The sequence below is a fragment of the Homarus americanus genome, unplaced genomic scaffold (assembly GCF_018991925.1).
Source record: "Homarus americanus isolate GMGI-L3 unplaced genomic scaffold, GMGI_Hamer_2.0 scaffold57153, whole genome shotgun sequence".
Lineage (NCBI taxonomy): Eukaryota > Metazoa > Arthropoda > Malacostraca > Decapoda > Nephropidae > Homarus > Homarus americanus.
The window spans coordinates 121,628-146,915 of record NW_024754472.1 but is presented as its reverse complement, the minus strand read 5'-3'; the positions used below and the strand labels follow the sequence as shown (position 1 = coordinate 146,915).

At 38.6% G+C, this 25,288-nt stretch overlaps 1 protein-coding gene across 1 annotated transcript; it reads right to left on the bottom strand.

Annotated features, from left to right (window-relative positions):
• Positions 1–1,153: 1,153 nt before the first annotated feature.
• LOC121855796 (V-type proton ATPase subunit e 2-like) lies at positions 1,154–13,556 on the bottom strand. The gene is made up of 4 exons (XM_042350903.1): positions 13,404–13,556; positions 8,398–8,445; positions 7,433–7,520; positions 1,154–3,463 (listed from the first exon to the last, which is right to left on the bottom strand). The coding sequence occupies exons 1-4, from the start codon at positions 13,499–13,501 to the stop codon at positions 3,455–3,457; spliced, it is 243 nt and encodes an 80-aa protein (XP_042206837.1). The 5' UTR covers positions 13,502–13,556; the 3' UTR covers positions 1,154–3,454.
• Positions 13,557–25,288: the final 11,732 nt, after the last annotated feature.

Genomic DNA, 25,288 nt, shown 5'->3' with positions numbered 1-25,288 from the left:
TTAATAAATGGAACAATAGAAGTAGCTAACGATAATGGTAAAGAAAAAAGAGAGATCGTGTATGTAAGTGCGCATGCGCACACGTGAAAACATATCGTCATTACTTTACATAAGAATATGAAAGCAACACTTATTTACTGTTCATATATATTTTAATTAATGTTTCTGAATTTGTTTTTATTGAATTAATGTATGTGTGTGCAAAATTAACAATACAATTTATTAATAATACGTGGAATATTAGAGGAGACGAGACGGCTGCCGGCATTGTTTATGTTAAAGCTTACGAAACCAGTGACTGATTGGTTTGACATATAAAACATAAGAAAATAAGACCCTGAGCTTAGCTGTAGTAAAATTAATGTAAAAAAAATATGGTTGTTTGAAGTACCTGTAATGTTATTTAATGTTAATAAATGTAACAATATACTGTAAGTAGCTAACCATTAATGGTAAAAAAAAAGTGAGACTGCACGTATGTACTGTAAGTGCGCACATGTGAAAACATATCGTCATTACTCTACATAAGAATATGAAAGCAACACTTATTTACTGCTCATATACATTGAAGGGTTAAATGTTGTACTCTGTATAGACAAGCAGAGCGAGAGAGAGAGAGAGAGCAGCCGAACTGCCGGATGTAAACAAACCTTAATTTCCTGCGGCCTTTTTTTTTTTTTTTTAAGGGGATTAGCCCACCCGGGCATAGGTCACTGACCCACATTGGGGCCTGAGGGGCAAAAATTTAATAGTCAGATAAAAAAATAAAAAAAAGCTGCCTATCTACCTATTGGACAAACTAAAATCGTTCCGGACCACGGGAGTTTCCGGACCACAGAATGCCGGACTGGAGAGGTACAACCTGTACTACAATTTATGAGAAACAGTTGACTTGTCCCAACCGGTAAAATCATTTGATGGCTGCCTCACCTACCCTCATCAGACTAATTAGTCATAATACAGTAGTAATAACCCAACGCCATTACTATAATTATATTACAAAGAAATCCATGACAAACCCCAGACAATAAGCACATTCAACTATAAATTAATACAGAAGTCCACCCTCAGCATATACTGTACGTAGGTGCAATGACACTTCAGGTGGCCAGTTGCCAAGAAAATACAGTAATGTACAATATTAAAAAAATACTAATTTCCACAATATTTATTAAACATCACAGTTTTCTACCTTGTTATATAATATTGTGTGCTTTGTATCATCAGTCCAGGTGAACGATGGCACTTTCAAATATTAACAAACTGTACTAATTAATTTGAGCTTTACCCCAGGCTTTAGTTAGCTCATTATTATAAAAGTCAACAACTATTTGAATGAGAAAATATTTAATTACAAATTGTACATATTTTTCAGCTTCTTAAAATTTTGTTTATAATTCTTGCACCCTCCAGCCAGGTGATATCCTTAGCTGGTGATTGATCGGTATGTTTCGAAAGCATACCTATGATTGGCCAGTTAGCCCGCAGGAACACTTACTCTACAATATTTACAATATTGGTAACAGTTTGTAAGTATGAATACTGTAAGTTGGTTACACGATCTCTGAGTGTGTAACTTATGAGGTGTTTTGAGTATCTGCCCCCTGAGCCAGTGCACAACATTCTACCTAACTGCTGATGTATTCACAAATAAAATTCTGTTTTAGGACATATATTGAACCTGAAAATTATTCTTCCTTTTTTTCTACAACTGAAACTTGAAGTGAAGTAAAAATTGAAAATTTATATCTTTACAATGCAGTACAGTAATGGACTGATGAACAGTTACAGCCTCTTCAGTTGTGTACTAAAAGTGAATGAAAGGAGAATATGGTGACAAGTGGCTTCGGGTTATGTAAGAACAAGTGAATGGATTTCAGCAGATAAGAGAGAAATTACATGTTTACTCTTTGCTGTGATATCCTTCCATGGTGACAAAAGGTCTGTTGGAGAAAATTTAACATAGTAAGCAATGCCTTCCTTTAGTGTTTTACTCCCAAAATCGAGGCTACTGACTGCAAGTGTGAAATGGTATCTTTAAATCAGCCAAAATTAAAACTAAAATATTGCAAGGTGAACACAAGCACATTTACACATGTTGAGACAATATATTATTGGTCAGATACATAAACAAGCCTTCCACTCTATACATATATCATCTACATTGTACCATTAACATAAAAGTATTGCATCACTGCTTCATTAATACATTATATCTGCTCCTTAAACTTTTAAGATCCAAGTTAAGAAATGACTAATTGCATGATTAAAACATACAACAAGTTAAATGCTGTATATGACCTGACAACACTAAACTGTTTAATGTTAATGCATGTGACAGTAAGATATCCTTGTTCATGATGATATCCTGAAGGTATGAGGTGGTAATCCCAGGTGAGACAAGTCAGAGAGAGAGAGGTACTGGAGAAAATATAAAACACCTTGAAACATTATCTACCTTTATGTTTACTCCCCCCCCTCTCTCTCTCTCTTTGTGTGTAGTACGAAGACAGTGAAAAAGAAGAGAATGACGGAAGATAAGAAAGGGCCAAGACAACGTGCAGAAGTGTAAAGTGAAGAAGGTGACAGTTTACAGCAACACTATACAACACACATGTTAAATAATGACAGTGACAGAATGTGGTCACCTACAGTTCATAAAATAATGTAGTAACAAAGAGATTGTCGTCCTTGGTATTGACAACATCTCAGATATTTACACATATACTACTGTACTGTACTGTGACTCCTAATAACACCACTAGTAGTCTTTTTGACTCTTGTTACCAACAAACACTAATATTCAGTCATTTGAAAAACAATTAACAAAGCATACAAATATAAGTTAAACAAAAATATACTACTTTACTGTGAACATTGAAGGGTAAATATTGTATCTTTTGTTCAAAACTGTTCAATATTTTTCCCAAAACCTTAACAATTGTTATTTATCTATGTAAAATTACATTTCCCAATATTTCCACTTGAAGAAACTGTCATGTTTGAAAATGATTTCTCGTCGGTTTTTCTACACAGGATAAATCCAGTACAAGACAATAACCAAACATCAGCGATTAATAAATTAAATTACAGAATATATTTCACCAGTGGTTAAACTTAAAACTAGAATATATATTTATCTCAACACAATCATACCAGACACTTGTACTACATGTATCACCATCAACTTGCCATGTACTCTTGCACCAGATTATACCACATACTGTTTTATTATATCTTTAATTATGTTTTCTTAAGTGCCTATTCAACAGATCTACATTAATTACTGCATGTTACAGTACTACTGTTGCTTCTGAGTGAAGAATGTTTCAATTTCAGTCAGGCTACAAAATTTTCAAACAATCCAATCCAGATTAAAGAGCTAAAGAAACCACTGACTTTCAGATCCATAGACAATTCCCTCTCATGTTACTCCCTTGGCGAAGACGACATCTTATTTTTCCTGAAAAATAAAATATTGGTTATCAAAACAAAGTTGTAGTACAGTACTGTACAGTATTGTACTGTATTAAGCTTTTAACCATAAGGGATTCAAACTAACTGAAACATGATGGAGATCAGGCTGACGTACACTGGTCCTGAGGTGTGCTGTACCTAAAAGGGGTCGAGATAATTCAGTTCATGATGGTTCCAGGACGACTTCCTCGGGTAAACTACCTGGTTAGGAGTGAGCTTATTTGTCCAACTCCCTAAAAAATGTAGTGAAAATGCACATTATCCAGCATTTTACTCTCTTTAGTAATGGATCTTTTTGATAGCAGCCAAAACAAATGTTTGATTTATTTATTTATAGTACTGCAGAGTTTTAATTGTATTATTAAGTGATGAAGTGTGCTTTGCATACTAAGAGTGGCTATATTTTTGTGGCAGTGAAGATGACCCAACAATAGACACACCACATCTTGCTACTGAAAATAATCACTAAAGTTAAGAACTATTTTATGTCAACACCTCCAACACTAATAATTAAATATCTAATTCCTTCTTACTTCATAAACTGAGGTCATCACTTACATTCTGAAGACAGCAGAAAAATTTTACAGGTATCCCATGATTTACGATGGGGTTGCGTTTCTGAAAACCCCATTACAAATTGAAATATCATAAGTCGAGTTCATTATAACATGGGGTTCAACAGGATACGTTCCTAGCCAGTCCGACACGCACATATGTATCATTGAAAAAAATTCCTACAATAATAAAAACTAATAAAATCAATTAAACAACACTCAACACATCGTTAAGAACAAGCCTGGCTGCTTCACAATGTCAAGTTTCACCTCCAGAGAGACAGTTTTGCTGGGCACCTTGGCCTTCCCAGACACAGGAGTCTTCAACAATAGCTTGCTAGACATTTTCAAAGTTACATTGCTCACTTCTGTCACACAAAAGCAAAAGCACTTCACAATAAAAAAAACTGAGTACAGTACAATCTGAATATTAGTGATGTCCTCTCACTGTACGGGAAAAACCCACACTGACGATAACGTAAAACCAAAGATAACGGCCAACACCGCTCAAATCATGTTCACAAAAACAGATGCTGATGCCGACTGATAATGGTCGAGTTCCATGATGACGGGCAGATGCGATCACCATGGAACGAAGTGAGGGACTGTAGTGCATGGGGTGGCCGCCTGGTGGGTAGATGACGCTACGGCTGACTAGTGTAGCAAGATATGCTTTCCGTATTTTGTGCGTCAGTGAGTTTGGCTGGACGATGACTATCGTTAATGTAATTTTTAATGTAAATAGGGAGGTGGTCTTAGGACAACATCGTTAAAGTGAAATATTGAAAATCGGGGGATACCTGAACATTAGATACACGGTGTAGTAGTGTAGAGAACATATTATTCATGCCTGAGTTAAGGCACCTATGTGTGAAATATGAATAAATTATTGGGGATACAGTAAGTCCTCGCTTAATGTCGTCCCGCTTAACTTTCTTTCGGTACTATGTCGCTGAACTTTAGAGACCAAAAATTAGTTTAACGTCCCGGTGATCCGATACTACGTCGTTTTGCATCGTCACGGACCACTTTCTACAGCACATCACCCTCTCTTGTCTGGCTGCGCTACGCTCTCTCGGCTCGGCGCGCTGCCCTCACTCGCGGAAAGTCACAGCGTCCCCAAGTGACGCCAAGCCAGTCTCTGTTACGACTTCACATCATTCGTGTGAGCTTAGGTGTTTTTGCTCTAAAACTGTACTCTAACCATTCAAAATGGCTTCCAAGTGCCCATCAAGTGCTACTGATGCTAGTGTAGTGAAGAGGCAATGCAAGACCATTACCCTGGCTACAAAAATGGATGTATTAACCCGATTTGAAAAAGGGGAACGTGCTGTGGACATAGCCGCTGTGCTTGGTCTAACCCCCACAGCAGTGTGTACTATCTGGACCAACGCTGACAAGATTAAGGTTCTTCTCCGAGTGCTACTAAAACGACTCGTACTAGAAGCACAGTGATAGAGAAGGTGGAAAAGATGCTGGCAATGCCCCTGTGAGCCTTATGGTTATCCAGCATAAGGCCAGATCCTTGTTTGACGACTTAAAGGCAGAAGAGGGTGAAGGATCGAAGGAAGAGATCTTTACGGCCAGCCAAGGATGGTTTCAACGATTTAAGCGTCGTTATACCTTTCACAATATAAAGATGACTGGTGAAGCTGCCAGTTCAGATACGGTTGCTGTCGAGACATTCCCGCCAGAATTCAAACAGATTATCCAGCAAGGAGGCTACTCACCGAAGCAAGTCTTCAATATGGATGAGACTGGTCTCTTTTGGAAAAGGATACCTGAGAGGACCTATATCTCCAAGGAGGAGAAAAGAGCGCCAGGTTTTAAAGCAGCAAAAGACCGCTTGATGCTGCTGCTTGGCGTGAACGCTGCCGGTGACTTCAAGCTGAAGCTTATGGTGATTTCTCGCGCTACCAACCCATGGACCCTGAAAGGTTACTCTAAGGATCACCTTCCTGTCATTTACAAGGCAAACAAAAAGGCATGGATAACCAGCGCCATATTTAGCCAGTGGTTAAACGTGTATGCCATCCCAGCACTGAAGGAATACTGTACCAAGGAGAACCTTAACTTCGAAATTCTTCTGATCCTCCCAATCTCGACGACTTGCACGACAGTGTAAAAGTTGTATTCCCGCCTCCAAACACGACAGCACTGATGCAGCCTATGGACCAAGGCGTCATCTCCGCATTCAAGGCATATTATTTATGCCGTACCATGGCCCAGCTGCTCAAGGTTATAGACGGAGAAAATAAACCAACGATCCGAGAATATTGGCGTGACTTCAACATTCTTCATGCAATTGACAACATTGGCAAGACATTTCCAAAAGTTGCCTGAATGGTGTGTGGCGTAAACTATGGCCCAAGTGCGTCAACAGTTTTACTGGATTCACGTACTTAGTCCCAGCTGTGAATAGGGATATCCTCAGCTTGGCTGGAGAGGAAGGCTTTGATGAGCTGGAATCAGAGGATATTAAGGACGTCCTGGCATCCCATACAGAAGAGCTCACCAACGAAGATCTGCAACAACTAGCAGAACACAGTCCTGTTGAAGACGACGACGAAGAAGAACCTCAATGAACGCTAACTTCCAAGAGCTTGGCAGAATCGTTGAACATGTTCCAGTGAGCAATGCAAATGCTTCTAGATGACGACCCAAACAGAGAAAGTAGCTCAAAGGTTCAACGCAGTATTAAGGACAGTCTTGGTAGCTAAACCGAGATCTATAAGGAGAAGAAGATGAGTAGCACCAAGCAGTCAACACTGGATTCATTTTTTCGTCAGGGGACGGCAGAAGGAGCTTCTTCACAACAGCCGGCAGCTGAGGAGGAGCAAACAACAATGGAGGAGGAGCAAGCAGCAGCGGAGGAACCCCAGTCAGAGTAAGAGGAGGAGGAGGAGGCAGCAGCAGAGTCTCAGTGACTCACCACCCTCCTCCGCTCCCGCCATCCTCCTCCTTTGCTTCACAATCCACCACACACTCGCTCTACCACCTCCGTCCATTGGCGAGTGCCAATACAAACTTAGTACTGTAGTTCAATAAACTCTACTATTCTCAATAGAAATGGCAATGATTTTCTGTATATGTAACAATTTTCATGGGGAAAATTGATCGGCTTAACGTTGTTTCGCATAATGTCGCGTTTTCAAGAACGTAACCCCGACGTAAAGCGAGGACGCCCTGTATATCTGACTTGCCCTCATATCTGACAATAAAGATGGCCAAATCCCTCAACACTGTACTCTGCAGCACAGTCCAAAGAACCATAATTCAAGATACAGTAATAAAGTGAGACACACAATCAAAGACACTGTGGATATGTACCACTTATACATCCTCTTCACAGAGCAGCATGAGACAAAAATAAGAATACTGTACAGTATAAGTGAACATACCCAGAGTTCATTTAGTGCAATGATTGTAGTGTTGTGGAGCGCTGGTCCAACGAGTGGGTTCATTTGATGCATGTAACAACACAGCCAGCTGAAAGATGTATTAGTATATGTTATAGTGTGCCATATAAAACCAAATGGCATATTACAAATAAAATATTGTGTGATATATTTACAGATCTTTTTCCCAAGATGTCAAAATAAGTTATGGGCTGATGGTTGACTGACCAGCTGTAACACAACTGCTCACAAAAGAACAGTGAGTCACGTTTTTTAACATCAGATTACAATAATATATATTCGAGCAATATTCTATATTAAATGATGAGTCTCAAACACCAAGAAAAATGTACTTTTGTTAACTTTTATCCCATATTTGTTTTTCTGCTTCCAGGGGAACACTTCATTCTCTGGGGATCCCAAATTATTATTGTTATAAATGAATACTTTATAATACTGTTATATGGACATAAATAGGTACTGTATGTAGATATTGCATCAAATACAGCACATGTACAGTCTCGTTCAAGATTCTTCGAACACTGCTGGAGACAGCTGGCAACTCAAGGCCGTTTGTTTACTATAGCACGTAGTATAATATAATCTGAAACAACAAAGCCCAACTATTAAATTAAACAACGGGGAACTAAGTAACCAATCACCGATCACTTTTACAGTTATTCATAATTTTTACTACGCACTATAGTAAACAAACGGCCTTGAGTTGCCAGCTGTCTCCAGCAGTGTTCGAAGAATCTTGAACGAGACTGTACATAGTTTACAATAAAATAAGTTACTGATACATATACAGCAAAATAGTCTTGTCCAACACAGGGGTTAAGTTCCTCTAAAGTGGCATGTAGGACACATGCATGTTGGGCGCTCTTTCTATTTTTTGAGAAAAATAAGGTTAAGGGAAATGGCTGTAGATTGTATATATAAAAAGACACAACAACAGGTCAACTTACAATAGCCAACAGGATGCTGCTGTAATAATCAGGATACATTGCATCAAACTGAAATGGAAAAAAAATAGAATTCATAAAATTACTACGGTATTCATATACGTACTGAATTCACCTAACAAAACTGAACTATTTGGTTTACTAATTCTATACTGAACAGCTGCCAAATGGGTATTTTTTGTTCACACCAAGTTTGTATTACAATAAACATGTGGTGCCCACTTCCTGATTGTTTTGGTTGATAATTAATCCCTTCACTACTACATCTTCTTATCTACTTTACTCTGGCTCCCGCCAGATGATTTTATTCAGCTGGGGAAATTCCATCTCGTGGTCAAGGGGTTAAACAAACCTTTGCTGCTTCTACAAGATGCAGATTCAAACATATCCATTATCCATTTGCTCATAAATGCCCCTTTTTGTAAAGGAACAACCTTACTTAGAACATGAATTCATCCCCCACTCATCCTACTGTAACTTTATTATTTTTATCTGGCTAGTGCTAAACGATTACACCCAGCTGAGGAAGCCCCTAGTGTCAAAGTGTTATTCTACATTGTAATCTCTTACAACTGATATACTGATACAGTACATGCTTTCCGTCCCCACCCCTAGTACCCCGCCCACAGAAAGACACCTACCCCGACACACCCCTCCCATAGCTCTACTTAATACCATGTTTTGTGTCAAAGTTTTGAAGCACAATGGTTCTCAAACTGAGTTGATGTTCTATCTAAGTAATCCCGACCATCTCGCCAACCTTCCATAAAAGACTCTCTTTGGGGCGTGGCTTCATAAAAGTGTTGCAGATCTCTTGAAACTGAATGTCCCAATCACCCCAGACGAACCCATTAATGCCATTCCTCCTTGGCTGGACATATCAGTTCCTATTCATTACACTCCTGTTGGTAGTAAGCAAATGTTAAACACCGATGTGGTGAGATGTGTCACACTAGAAACTATTAACAGACACATAGAGAGTATTAAATCAAGTGAATGTTATGCTTTTACTGATGGTTCTGTGCAGACAAACACAGGTAGAACAGGCTGTGCAATTGTAATATATAAAGAAAAAGAGATGATAGTGTCAAACAAACAAAGGCTGAACAACTGGTCCAGCACAACACAAACTGAACTAACTGGAATCTACTTAGCCACAGACTACCTCAAAGAAAATGGAGGTGGGGTGATATCCTGTGACTCTCAAAGTGCTTTGAAATCAATGAACAGCCCATCAGGCTCTATGTCGAAAGTTGTATGTGATATTAAAAGGAATGTGATAACTGCCAACGAGAGCAACTATCGTATCGAATTTGTGTGGATTCCGTCCCATGTTGGAATTAGGTATCATGACCGTGCTGATAGACTAGCCAATGAGGCATGTAAGAAAGAAAATGTTGACCGTGACCTTGGCCTGTCCAATGCTGTAATTAAAAACATTCAAGTCAGAATCATGAACTCTGATCTAGGAGAAGTAAGAAATGCAGAGACCTGACAGTTGTAGCATTAGTAAATATGACAAATTTTGTGACAAGAGGTACCGGTATGGCCAGCATAAGGACAGAACCAGACAATGTGATGTAGTTGTGGCCAGAATTAGGCTAGGATACAGACACATCTGGCAAGTTAGTAACGCTGTACCCATACCGGAACACTCAGCATGTAAACTTTGTGATAAACCTTTAAAGCATACACTTGAACACTATATTATTGAATGTGACACTGTCAAAGACTTCAGGCCACCTGACTTATTGCATCTTGAACTATGTAATTACTTCATTGAATCAGGTGTGCTTGAGGACATTCTTGCTGTTTATCCCAAATTTGCTAGCCCACACTGATTAGTCTTCAATTAGAATATGACTCCAATGTATGTGATCCACTGACCTATATATACTGCTAATGAATATGATGTATTTCCTTCTTTGTGTACGAACCTCTGTCCTGCATGGCAGTGAACAGTGGCATTACCCACATGAATCTGACCTATATAGTGTCAATGAATATGATGCAATCTTTGTGTACGAACCTCTGTCCTGTATGGCAGTGAAGAGTGACATTACCCACATGAATCTGACCGACGTATATGTATGTATATATGTGTGTATGTGTGCATATGTGTATATACATGTACAGTTGTACCCCGCTTAACGCGGTCAATTGAACCCACAGGGTACCGCGTTAAGTGAAAACCGCGTTAAGTGAACAACAGAACATATGGGATTAATTCCAATAGAGACTGGCCCGACCCCCAAACTCCACTTTTTGACGACACACAACTATGTTGTAGTAAAAATATTATCTTAACTTTATGATGGTATGCACACACAATTAATAATTAAGAGAAATATCAATAATATTAGGTTTTTTAACACTTACTTTAGTAGAAAAGATGGCTGGGCACACGGGGATGGGGGGTTGGTTCCGAGGCAGAGGGCAGATTATTGGCCCTCACCTGTATCACTTGTATCAATTGTATCACTATCCACCACATAAGCTTGCAGGGCCTCTTTGTCAAACCCCTCAAAGTCCATATAAGTCCATATCCTCACTATAATTATCACTATCACTGACTTGGGCCGGCTGTGGTGGGTGGCAGGTGAAGAACTCGGTAATGTTTTGATGACTGGGCGACCTTGTGCGCATCGTGCCCACGCCGCTTCCCGCGTATATGAGTAGATGAACCGCGTTAAGTGAAAGTTCGGTTCTGGCGAGGCACCGCATATATGAGAAATCGCGTTAAGTGAAACCGCGTAAAGCGGGGTACAACTGTACATGTATATGTATATGTGTATATGTATGTATATATGTGTGTGTACATATACTGTATGTATATGTACTGTCAATGAATATGAAGCATCCCTTTGTGTATGAACCTCTGTCCTGCATGGCAGTGAACAGTGACATTACCCATATGAATCTGACCTCTATACATTTATAGCTGTTAATGAATATGATGCATTTCTTTGTGTATGAACCTCTGTCCTGCGTGGCAGTGAGAAGTGATACCACCCTCAGTGTCAAGACCTGGCTGAATTACTCAGAATAGGCAAACTGTACTACAAGCTCTGCCAATAAATTTGTTAAACTAAAACCCTCCCTCTCCCTCCTGCTCACTAGTGATTGCTTCAGTTTCACAATTCAGAATTCGTTGCAAACTGGTAAATGCAGGAGTGGAGCCAACTGTACATTATTTTAAGCTATGTTAGGATAGGATAAATACCAAGTAAGTTAATTTTATGAAAGAATATTCCCAGACCTTGGCAAATGATACCACCAGTTACTTCTGTTAACCTCAAGACAGTACTTGAGGCCTTCACTTCTGGCGTTAATGCTCTTTTAAGGATACATGACTTTGGTTTGCATAAGGTGGGCAGGGCTTTGAAGACGAGAGAAAATGTGGGGTAAAAAAAAAATGAAATGTAACCTAACCTCAGAAAGTCCTATTACTATAAAAAAAAGAAGAAAAATCACCCTTTTTAACCAATGGCGGAGGAAAAAAGTGATTCTCTTTTGGTTTTGCGTGTACAGTATTCAGTGTTTTTGTCAGCGATTCTCTTCCTGTTTTGCCTGTTTTTTGTGTTGAGGTCACAAGGGAGGCATAACACAACTGAATACGAGATTTAAACTGTCCTGTAATTGGTCAAAGCAGATCGTGCAAAATTCATGTGAAATAATTTCATAAAATATCCTGCGAATATGTGTTTAGTGAACTTAAAATCTGTCAATATTCTTGTATCGTATTCTTGTCCAGATCACCTTCAGCAGAAGTAACACATTGTAACAGGTTATAATGTAGGAAAGGTTAGTTCAGCTTCTCAAAGGTTCTATTAATGTTTATTTTCGTGTGTGTGTTTTAAGCCAACATTTTCCCCCATCTTCAAGGACCTGACCACTTTGAGAGAAATCATTGTTGTTGCCAGTGCTAAAGAGGCCATATCAACATAAATAAACATTAGCACAAAAAAAGGTCAAATTCTTTCAAACCACAATTAATAACATGAGACATTGGTATTTTACTAACAGAATTCCCATTTGGGCATAAAACCAAAATCTTTACCATGAACTCAAATATTTCCTACTGTAGGTAGTTTAGGCATGCAACTCATTTGGACTACAACCTGATAATCTACACAATATTGTATAGGTATATCTGGTACTTCATACTCGCCCAATATAACGAAACAGTAAAACAAACATGGAAGTAAATTTGACGCCCATTAAATACAATAATACCCTTTCTTCTATGCAGTGAATATTTTTCCGTAACCGGCTAAGTTCCTACTAATGCTATTTTACCGTGAGTGTGCTCTGATTGGCTTAATAGTTTCTGTTTAATATGACGGGGGTCTGCTCCCTGGCTAGGAAATTAGGTAAGGTTAGGGAGGTTTCTTTGGGTGGTTAGGTCAGGTTCTATTAGGTTCTCGTAAATGTCGCCTCTTTTATAATGATAAGTTTCCATGCACAACAGAAATATGGTTAGCTATGTTTACAGCTACACAATGATCGACTCATGGCGAAATAAATGCCAAATACCACCAGTCATGGTCAAATATAGTTCTTGTATTGTTCGCACTCACGGTAAAATAGCGTTAGGAAGAACTTACTGGTCATGGTAAAATATCCACTGTCTTTCTTCTACACAAAAACCCCTACAACAGCTAGCTTAGGTGTGCCAGAATAGTAAATTATTAACCATAAAACAACTTCCAACATTACCCAAAGTTAATCTACAGGATAATGATGATATACAAGACAAGATGGCAGTGTCTACTTATAGTTGCGTGGTGAGTTATTTAGAGGTGGAACGTCAAACAAGTCATCCACCTCAATTCTTACAAGGCATTACTCATTTCTGGAATCGCGCAGTTGTGTCTCTTAAGTCCTCATAACATAAATAAATAAATGAAAAGTATCATGGTCTCATTCCCCAAACACCTACTGCTGCGCGATCCCAATATGCGCAGAACTGTGACTTTATGCGTTAGTCATCCCCCTGTATGACTTACCTCCTATTTGGTCCTTTAGGAAGGATGATGGGCAGGACTATACCCACAATACCCCAAAATAGGGTCAGTAAAATCACGGGAATCGCTGCAGCTCCCATTTTTTCGTTCAGCTGATGTGAGCAACTGTCAAGAAGGCCGATGTTAAGAAGACATTCTCTGCCACAACGGCTGAACTATTATATTTTAAGAGATATTTATCTACAATGATAACAATAATATTATAATCATAATACTACTATTATAAAAATAATAGTAATTATAATACTACTTATAGGAGTTTGGACAGTCTACCTTAATTATTCGAAGATAATGTCATATTATATAAGGCTCAATTGCTTCCTGTCGCCTATTAAACTTATGCATGATTTCAAATAAATAAAATGTTCAATACTGAAACACTTTATGACAAATTAGAATAAATTTAATAGACTTGTTTCATGAATAGAAAAATATATGGACACTTGATGTTGCTCGTGGTAGTTTTGAACATTACTATATTGCCGATCCTCCCTGAAATGTCAATAACAACACTAATCTGTTATAAACGGATTATATATTCGATTTTTTTATATAATTACTTGTCGTAAATGATAATTTTTATGAACTAAATTGTTTCAAACTTAACTTATAAATAATAAAGTAATATTTTATGAAAATAATAAGAGTTATAAATTTTACGCACTTAATTATTATAAAATTTTCATAAGCTTGACCTAGAGACAAACAATCGATTATATATAAGTATTACTTACAGCTGTGATGAATATGAGAAGTAATTATTTATTACAATTATTAATGATGTAAGTGAAATTATATTCCAAGGTATTTATCTTCTTTACTTACTTTATACACACACACACATGTATATATATATATATATATATATATATATATATATATATATATATATATATATATATATATATATATATATATATATATATATATATATATATATATATATATATATATTGATAAAATCACACGGGAAAAGGGAAACAGTTCAAAACTGATAATATGTTACATAAATTTATTTGTCAGTGGCCCAAGGTTAAAAATGCTTTGAAAACCTTGGATCTAGATGTAGGATAGTTATTTAGTAGATCCCTTATTTTTGACCTGACCTGACTAGTCACGTCGCCCCTTTCTCTTAAGCTCCTCTACGTGTGTGTTAGAACATAAGAACATAAGAAAATAAGAAGTCTGCAATAAGCCGGTTGGCCTATGCATGGCAGCTCCTGTCGAGAGTTACTACCACTCTATCATCCATGAATCTATCTAGCCTCCTTTTGAAACTTTCCAGAGTTCCAGCACTTACTACAAAGTTGCTAAGCTTGTTCCACTCGTCCACCACCCTATTTGTGAGTTCCTTCCTATCTCCCTCCTAAACCTAAACTTATCCAACTTGAATCCGTTGCCCCGAGTCCTATCCTGCTCGGATATTATAAGAACTTTATCTATGTCCCCTTTATTGATTCCTTTCACCCACTTAAATACTTCTATCATATCTCCCCGCACTCTTCGTCTTTCTAGGGAATGCAAGTTAAGTTTCTTTAACCTATCCTGATATGGAAGGTTTCTAAGTCCCGGAATCATTTTCGTCATTCTACGCTGCACCGACTCTAGTGAATTGATATCCATTCTATAATAGGGGCACCAGAACTACATAATCGAGGTGCGGCCTGACTAGCGCAAGATATAGTTGCAATAAGACCTCGGCACTCTTATTACTTACACTTCTAGATATATAACCCAATACTCTGTTTGCCTTATTTCTAACATTAACGCACTGTTTTCTAGGCCGTAGGTCCGGGCTTACAAGTGTCCCTAGGTCTCTTTCACAAGTCGACTTCTCTAGGTTGATGTTGTTAAGGCTATATACAGTACATTGTCAGTATTTGTTCTTCCAATATTAAGTACGCTGCACTTGCTGGTGTTGAATTTCATTTGCCATTTTTCAGACCACCCCTGCAGTTTATTTAGATCCTCCTGTAATGCATTTGCATCCTGCCCTGAATTAATCTGCCGCCCTATTTTGGTGTCATCCGCAAACTTGCTTATGTCACTGCTGATCCCAGTATCGTGATCGTTTATGTAGATTATGAACAAGAGTGGGCCTAGTACTGACCCCTGGGGAACCCCACTGGTTACACGGCCCCACTCAGATTTAACACCATCTACGCTGACCCTCTGCGTTCTATCGGTGAGCCATGATTTTATCCAAATTAAAACTTTCCCCTCGATACCATGAGCTTTAATTTTTCTCAGAAGAAGAAATACTGTCAATGTATACAGCCTTAACAACATCAACCTAGAGAAGTCGACTTGTGAAAGAGACCTAGGGGTACTTGTAAGCAAGGACCTACGGCCTAGAAAACAATACGTTAATGTTCGAAATAAGGCAAACAGAGTATTGGGTTTTATATCTAGAAGTGTAAGTAATAAGAGTGCAGAGGTCTTATTGCAACTATATCTTGCGCCAGTCAGGCCGCACCTCGATTATGCGGTTCAGTTCTGGTGCCCTTATTATAGAATGGATATCAATTCACTAGAGTCGGTGCAGCGAAGAATGACGAAAATGATTCTGGGACTTAGAAACCTTCCATATCAGGATAGGTTAAAGAAACTAAACTTGCATTCCCTAGAAAGACGAAAAGTGCGGGGAGATATGATAGAAGTATTTCAGTGGGTGAAAGGAATTAATAAAGGGGACATAGATAAAGTTCTTATAATATCCGAGCAGGATAGGACTCGGAGCAACGGATTTAAGTTGGATAAGTTTAGGTTTAGGAGGGAGATAGGAAGGAACTGGTTCACAAATAGGGTGGTGGACGAGTGGAACAAGCTTAGCAACTTTGTAGTAAGTGCTGGAACGCTGGAACGTTTCAAAAGGAGGCTAGATAGATTCATGGATGATATAGAGCGGTAGTAACTCTCGACAGGAGCTGCCACGCACAGGCCAACCGGCCTATTGCAGACTCCTTATTTTCTTATGTTCTTATGCGGTACTCTGTCAAATGCTTTGCTAAAGTTTAATTAAATAACATCGTAATTTTCGTTGGTGTGGGGATTAGTGGATTACATCATTATGACCTGACCTCAAGTTTAATAAGGTCACCCTGTATATTTAAGCCTCTCTCTGTCCATGTAAACCACTTGCCTGTGAAGATGTCTTGAATAAAGACCAAGCTAAGGTGCTCCGTTGTTTCCCTTTTCCCGTGTGATTTTATCAAGATTTATCTTATTCACGTTTCATATATATATATATATATATATATATATATATATATATATATATATATATATATATATATATATATATATATATATATATATATATATATATATATATATATATATATATATATATATATATATATATATATATTATATATATTTATTTATTTATTTATATGCAAGTAAATCACATAAGAATGGAGGAAACTGCAGCGGGCCTATTGGCCCATACTGAGCAGTCCCGTTTACACCCAACCCCTATTGCTCATATGAGCATCCAACCTACAGTATGTTTGAAGCTATTCAGCGTATTCGAGTTAATGATGATATTTGGTTACTTGTTCCATTCATCCACTACTCTGTTTCCAAACCAGTGTTTACCTATTTCACGCCTAAATCTAAATTTGTCAAAATTAAAACCATTGTTACGAGTTCGCTCCTGGTTGGATAGTTTGAGTACCTTTGTAATGTCCCATTTGTTTAGCCCTGACTTCCACTTATACACCTCTATCAGGTCGCCCCTTGCTCTACGTCTCTTGAGGGAGTGCAAATTAAGATGCTTTAACCTGTCTCTATACTCAAGGTTCCTAATGCCCGGGATTAGTCTTGTCATTCTCCTCTAAATTCTTTCCAATGATTCTATATCCATCCTGTAATACGGTGACCAGAACTGAACTGTGTAATCCAGATGTGGTCTCACAAGCGCAAGATACAGTTTTAGGATGACCTCGCTAGTCTTGTAACTAACACTCCTTTGTATGAACCCAAGTACTTTATTAGCCTTGTTACGAGCAAAAACACATTGTTTACTTGGCTTAAGGTTCCTACTTATCATTACTTCTAAATCTCTCTCGCAGTCGGATTTCTCTATGGCATTGTTGTTCATCTGGTATCTGGTTTCACTGTTTACATCTCCTATAATGAGTACTTTATATTTGTCCACATTGAATTTCATTTGCCATTTTTCAGACCACTCGAAAAATTTGTTTAGATCTTCCTGCAGTTTTGCCGAGTTCTCGTCAGATTTAATAACACGTCCTATTTTAGTGTCATCAGCAAATTTACTTATGTTGCTGTCTATGCCGATATCTATGTCGTTTATGTATATAATAAATAATAATGGTCCAAGTACTGAGCCTTGGAGAACTCCACTTGTGACGTTGCTCCAATGGGACTTAGTGCCGTTAATGCTCACTCACTGTTTCCTGTCTTGTAACCATGCCCTAATCCATTTAAGGATGTTACCTTTGCTGCTATGTGCTTCTACCTTTCTAATTAGTCTTTCGTGGGGCACTCTGTCGAAGGCTTTGCTAAAGTCGAGATATACCACATCATAATTGTGCCCCTCGTCCACCGATTCGAAAACTGATGAAAAGAATGTTAATAGATTAGTTAGACAAGAACGTCCGCTTGTGAAGCCATGCTGGGAATCATTGATCAATCGGTGCTTCTCCAGGTGATTTCGTATAGAGTTTGAAATGATTGCTTCCAGTAATTTGCCTACTATTGATGTTAGACTGATTGGGCAGTAGTTAGAGGATAGTGATCTATCCCCCTTCTTGAAAATCGGTATTACATTCGCTATCCTCCAGGATTCTGGTACTACACCCGTTTTTAAGGACATGTTAAACAACTTTGCTAAGGGCATACTAAGCTCTTCCTTACAGTCCTTTAATACTCTGGCAAATATCTCATCGGGACCAGGTGACTTATTAGGCTTTAGTTTGTCTATTTGCTTACTAACATCGTTACTAGTCACTACTATCTCGCTTAATTTGTTTTCTTCACTATCTCTGAATAGAGTCGGTGCCTCGGGTATCATGTTTAAATTTTCAGTGGTGAAAACTGTTGAAAAATATTTATTCAAATTATTGCTCATTTCTCCGTCATTATCAGTGAGCTCGCTGGTATCTGACCGCATTGGTCCAATCTTTTCTCGTGTTTTAGTTTGATACATTTGGTAGAATCCTTTGGGGTTTGTCTTCGCCTCCCTTGCTATCTTTACCTCATTATTCCTCTTGGCTCTCCTTATCTCGGTTTTAACCCTACTCGCCAATATCTTATAATAATTCTGGAGGTAAATTTCGCCACGCTTTATCCTTCTACCTATAGCCTTCCTTTGGCCAATGATGTTCTTTAAATAATTATTTATCCATTTAGGGTCATTGTTGTCTGATCTGAGTTTTTTGTATGGTATGTTCTGCCTTTGTGCATTAAGTAACTCATTATTTAAATTGTCGTGGAACTCGGCAATCTCAGAACTCATTATCAGGTCGGAGCCATCTGTCAGGTTCACGGCCAAGCGCGACACCCCGTCTCTCAGCTGCCTCTTTAAACTGTCAAAGTTTGCCCTTCTGAAATCTGGTACTTTAGTGGAATTTTCCTTATGTCTGCCCTGAAAATCTAACTGGAATCTAATTTCTTTGTGATCGCTGTTTGCAAGTTCGTTCCCTACCTTGACGTTGCTAATGAGGTTTTCTCTGTTTGACAGAACTAAATCGAGTATATTATTACCCCGTGTGGGTTCGGTTATATGTTGACTTAGGAAACAGTCCTGGATCGCCTCGAGAAAATCCTCTGATCCTGAGTTACCCGTAAGGTCAGTCCAATCTATTTGGCCAAGGTTAAAGTGGCCTACTATACAGACTTTGTTGTGTATGGAAGCCCTGGGCATTTCATCCCAGATAAGTCGCTCATTGACTCTATCAAGATTGGGAGGTCTATATATTACTCCTGTGATTAATTTTTCCCTACCGTCGCTTAATTCTATCCAAATTGTTTCTGTATTCCGCTCAGTTTTTATTTCCTTATTTATTTCACACTTCAGATTATCCCTAACATAGATTGCTACTCCGCCTCCTTTCCTGGTCTGCCTATCGGTATGGAACAATTTGTAACCCGCAATTTGGTATTCGACTGGCAACTCACGTGAGTCTAGGTTGATCCATGTTTCAGTGAATGCTATTATATCGATTTTTTCGGTACATACCAAGGCCCTAATATCATCCATTTTGTTTCTCATACTTCTACTGTTCGCGAAGTAGACATTTAAGTTAGTTGTGTTCTGAGTCCTCCCTTTACCGCGTTTAGTTTTAAACTCCCTGTTTAATTTAGTTTTGTCATCATTCCTAACACTATTTCCCTGTAATCTTTTACTTTGTTTACCCGCTCCCACTGCAGTTTCCCCCACCCCCGTGCCCATATGTTCCCCTAGCAGTTTAAAGACTTCGATATCCTTTGACCTGCCCCCTCTAGAGCCCCAGCCAGGGTTGCTACTCCATCCCTAGACAGGTGCACCCCATCCCTAGCATAAAGGTCCCTTCTGCCGTAGAAGTTGTCCCAGTTGTCAATGAATGGGACCGATATTGCCTTGCAATATCTGTCAAGACGGTCGTTGACACCAACCGCCCTTGACAACCATTCACTGCCAACTCTCCTTCTAGGCAGGACACCTCATATGATAGGGATCCCTCCCTTAGTCCTAATACGATCCATAGCTGCCTTGAACTTATCAAGAAGCTCCTCGCTCCTACACCGGCCAATATCATTGCCTCCTGCACTGAGGCAGATAATGGGTTTGTTCCCATTACCAGACAAGATATTGTCCATCCTGTCAATTATATCCCCCACCCCAGCTCCTGGCAAACACACCCTCATCCTATTTTTGTTTTTACCACAAAAGGCTCTGTCCAAGTACCTTACCTGTGGGCTGTGAGTCACCAACAATTAAAGTTTTTATACCTTCCTTGTCAGCCCTGTCCCTGACTGTACTAACGTCCAATTCGTCTATCAAGGGACTGAACGAGTTGGTACACTTAGCTGTTGTTGTCGTTGTTGTCGTATCCTTGGTGTGTTTCTTCACCACAAGGAAAGAAGAAAACACGAAGTTCCCAACGCTTTCGTGTAATTCACATCTTCAGGGGTGAGTACAGACTAAGGAGAAATACATAACAAGGTATATATATACAGAGGAGGGTGAGATCAAGTCTACAATGGTCAGGTATTAGGTAATGACCCTACTAATCTTCAAAAAGCACCGCAGCAGTCGGTAGTCAGGTCAGAGGGTAAGATGACCCAACCTTCTCACCTGGTTACAAATCTTCTTAATTACGAAATTATCCAGTTTGTACATACCATTACTCAAATTCATGTTGACGGATTCGGCATGTTTAATGAGACTGAATTCTATAATGTTCTTAATGTCAATTGAATTACAAGTTAATATTGAGGAGGCATTATCCCAGTCAATGCAATGCTTATTTCCCTCAAATGAACAAACAGAGCAGTGGATTCCTGGCCTGTTCTAACATTATATATGTATATATATATATATATATATATATATATATATATATATATATATATATATATATATATATATATATATATATATATATATATATATATATATATATATATATATATATATATATATATATATATATATATATATATATATATATATATATATATATATATATATATATATATATATATATATTATTTGGTGTTGTCATTATCTTTTATAGTCTTCTATTCAATTGACATTTTCTGAGCAACTTCCATTTTCTGTAGTTTCGAATGACGGACTTTGATAAAATGTACGTGTGGGTTTCTATCTTTTATTTATTTATTTTTTTTTACGGGATTAGTCCACCCGGGCACAGGTCACTGACTCACATCGGGGCCTGAGGGGCAATGTATTATCAAGAAATACAAAATGAAAAAAGTGAGAAACAATATATGTATGTTGTGTTGTCAGTAGTAAGAGAAACAATTGAGACCCTGCAATTGTGTGTAAATGTGGCAGAAAGTCAGATCAGCAACCTGGGACTTGGTCACAATTTTCGTGATGCTGTAGTAGTTCTCCCCTACAAACGCTGTTTATCGCCGAGTAGCCGACCCCGCAAATTCCACAGTGTATTGCCTCGTGGTCTGGGTCAACCAGCGCCGCCATACATCACGGAGGTCAACTACTAATCCACGCCTACCCCCGCTATTTAAGACCTGACCTCGTGGTGATCTCTCTCTCTGACTGCTGGACCCGGAGCTGTGAAGACTTGCCTCTTCTGCTGCATGTTTGAGCAGTCTGCAACTTCGTTGTGATAGGACACTCAATCCTAGTGATTGTACTTACCCAACATAGCGACGGTGCAATTACCATCTCAGATTGTACGAAACATTCCAACTTCTGAAAAACATATATTTGGGCTTCCCAAATTTTGAATACTACCCGTGCGTCTACGTCCTGGATTGGCCAATCAGCGGTGCCCCACGGTGGCGTGATACATGCACGTTTACTGCGGTGCTTTGATTAGCTAACCGAACGTGGCGTGGTAGGGAGACTGTCTCTACTCTCTAAGTCCTCTTCTTTCCTTTTTTCGTCCCCCTCATGCACTCCGTTCCTTGAACGGGAGGCGGGACTTAGCGATACGGTCGATCCGGCAAAGGAACCTGTGATAGTGCAGGGCACCCCTTGTCCGGGGGTCACCGATAGGTGGCAACTTATTTAGACATAACTCAAAGTCACAAGTAACCTGGGTGCAGAACCCTACGAGCCCGACGCCCGTCCAAGAGGGGGGTGGGGGGGCGGGGTCACCGCTCCCAGGCAGGAGCCCTGTGTTATAGGTAGGATTGGGATGTAATCAAGGAAGATGACTACAAGCATTAGAATTAAACATAGAGATAAGGGACACTCTATTGGAAGAGGAAAAGTGGCAGAAATCACTTATAACAAATTGCAAGTCCCACTAACAAGAATATTTAGCACCAACGAAGGTTTCAAAGTAATCTGTAAAGATGACTTTGACTCAGGCAAAATCCTCTCAAAAAAAGCCAGAGATGTATTTTACAATGAAGGACTTGTTGTTGTCATGCCACCAAATCAAAAAGCAAAAAGATCAGTTTTCGTTCGTCAAGTCGACCAAGAGATCGGGAGGAAGACATCTGAAGATCTGAAAGATGAACTGGAACGCCAAAACAGTTGGATGAAGATCGAGGAAGTCATTAAGATAAAAGACTACACTCATGTTTTCAAGATTACCTTCGAAGAAGTTTCAATGGCTGAAAAAGTATTACAACAGGGCTTTCTAATATTTAACATGTCAGTAACACTTCATCAAATAAAGATGGAAACATTCATCCGTCTGCAAACTTGCTTTTCCTGTTATAAATATGAAGAACACACAACGAGAGACTGTCCAGAAAAAGAGAAAAAGTACTGCTCAGATTGTGCAGGCGACGACCATACCTACACTGAATGTAAGAACACACATGTTGGCTGTCTCAACTGTAAGAGAAACGGGAATGTATACATAGGACATAGGACGTTAGCAATGGCATGCCCAATAAAAAAACACATGATAAAGTACAAGGAACAAGAAACAAGGAAAAAGGAACAAGAAAAGAAGGATACGACAATTACGACATACGTCGAAATAGCCAAGACAGCGGTCCAAGAGGCTCACAGACCAGAATCCACCATATTAAACTTAAGCGAACCAATACATGACAAGATAATGATTAGTATGATCCATACACATCTGCACAATATCATTGCACCCGGATCATACAATGAGGAGTTAAGGAAAATGTTTAAATTGAATAACCTACCAGAGATGATATTCCCAGAGAATCCAGAATCCGAAAAACTATTTCAGGCAACATACTCAAGCGAGCTGAGAGAAAGACTACAGCTAGACAAACAAAGGTTTGAGCAAGGAGCAACAGCTGAGATACACAAGGAACACAAGCGACTGATAGAGATCCCAGACAAATGACTAGAAGTGACAAAGAGAAGATAGAAATAACAAAAAGACAGACTACAAGACAAAGGATAAGGAGGAGAGGAGATAAGATGGAGACTGATCACATATACAACCTGAATCTGCTGGAGATATTGGATTAAAAGTTATCACCACAACAAAACATGGAATCCCAACATCGAGACCAACAGGAGGGACAATAGCAAAAAACTGTGAAGGAGGGATATACAAGTGGACATATCAAGAAAAATCCCTAAGTGAAGATTACGTCTGGACACTAATCACTATGGACAAACTAAAGATTACGACCAATGACTTTAAAATTGTAGACCCGTCAGAGTTTAGAAGAGTCAGAAGCGGGAAACAGGACGATAGGTCTCCACTCCAACTGCCACAATCCAAGTATAAGAAATAATGGACAACAGACAAACAGTAAGAACTTTAAGAATAATACAACACAACGTAAGAAACTGGAAGACCGAGAGAATTAACCTAAGTAATATATATCAAGAAATTGACCCTGACATTATACTAATAAACAGTCACGGTGAGACACACAACAACAACATAAAACTCTTTAACTATTATGTAAACCAAAGAAATAAATCGGGCGAGAAAAATGACGGAGTAGCTATAGCGGTTAAAAGAAACTTAATATTTAAACTAATCGATGACTTCCACGATGAATTTCTAGCAATAAAAATAAATACAACTCAAGGAGACGTAATTATTGCTACTACTTATCTGCCACCGAGACGATCCTACTTACCTATAGAAGACCTATTAAAATTGGCTAACAATAGTCATCCGATGTACATCTTAGAGACTTAACGCTGCATGCATAGGATTTTTGACAATACAAATAATAACGTCGTGGGAAACGCCCTTAATCAATTAATAAATTCAGGAAAATCAATCATCTGGGTCCTAACTTTCCAACCTGGAGAAATCTACAATACACAATCGACACCAGACAAAATTTTACCAACAACAAAAGCTTTTTTCACTAATATATAATACAGGGACTCCTACAGACAGTGACCATCTGCCACCATACTAACACCGTCAACAAGCCCCCATACAGATACCAATAAAAAGAGACTGAAAAATGAGTAAAACAGACTGGGACAGCTTCAGAGACGACTTAAGTAATCACCACTGATAACCTACAAGGGAAACAACAGAAGACATAGACTCCAGAAATGGACAGACTGCACTCTCAGCAACAACATCCACAACCAAACACACTCCTACTTCACACTTTGTGAACATACCCAAACAACAGACTACCAGAAGAAGTACCAATCCAGACCCATTACAATGAAATAAACAGGTATATGGAAAGACACGGCAGCAACAGATGGCTATATACGACACAGACAGCACTACAGATATGTACCAGAGACGCATGTAAGGAAGCAAACAATAAAAATGGAATATTATAATGGCGGCTGACATGACTAAAGACACAAAACATTTTGACTCTATAAACAAGATGATGGGGCACAACAAGCAAAAACACCATACATTAAAGACCAAATGGAACAAAATTGCACGAGGGAAAATGAATAAGAGTCAGCATTCAAAAGGAATGGGTAAAAGTTTTAAAATATCAGATGAGGAAAATGAAGATTTTGATAGTGAACAATGAAGAAAAGGATAGAAGAAGAAATGGAAGACAAATACATGAATCACCCCAAGGCAAATATATAGACTATAAATCCTATTACCTAATAATCAAATAATAACCATGGGAGAAATGATGAACTGTCTGAGGAAGTTTAAGAAAAAGCCCCCTGGCTCACAGAGGTTACACGAGATATGATCATGAATCTACCTGAAAAACATCTTTTAAAAACACTATTAAACATTTTAACGCATGCT

Excerpts from the sequence above, each read along its gene's own strand:
- LOC121855796 (XM_042350903.1), bottom strand. The coding sequence starts at position 13,501 with ATGGGAGCTGCAGCGATTCCCGTGATTTTACTGACCCTATTTTGGGGT. Across the intron at positions 8,446-13,403 it reads CCTAAAGGACCAAATAGGAG|TTTGATGCAATGTATCCTGA; the intron begins GTAAGTCATACA and ends TTTCCATTTCAG. Across the intron at positions 7,521-8,397 it reads GCAGCATCCTGTTGGCTATT|CTGGCTGTGTTGTTACATGC; the intron begins GTAAGTTGACCT and ends TACATCTTTCAG.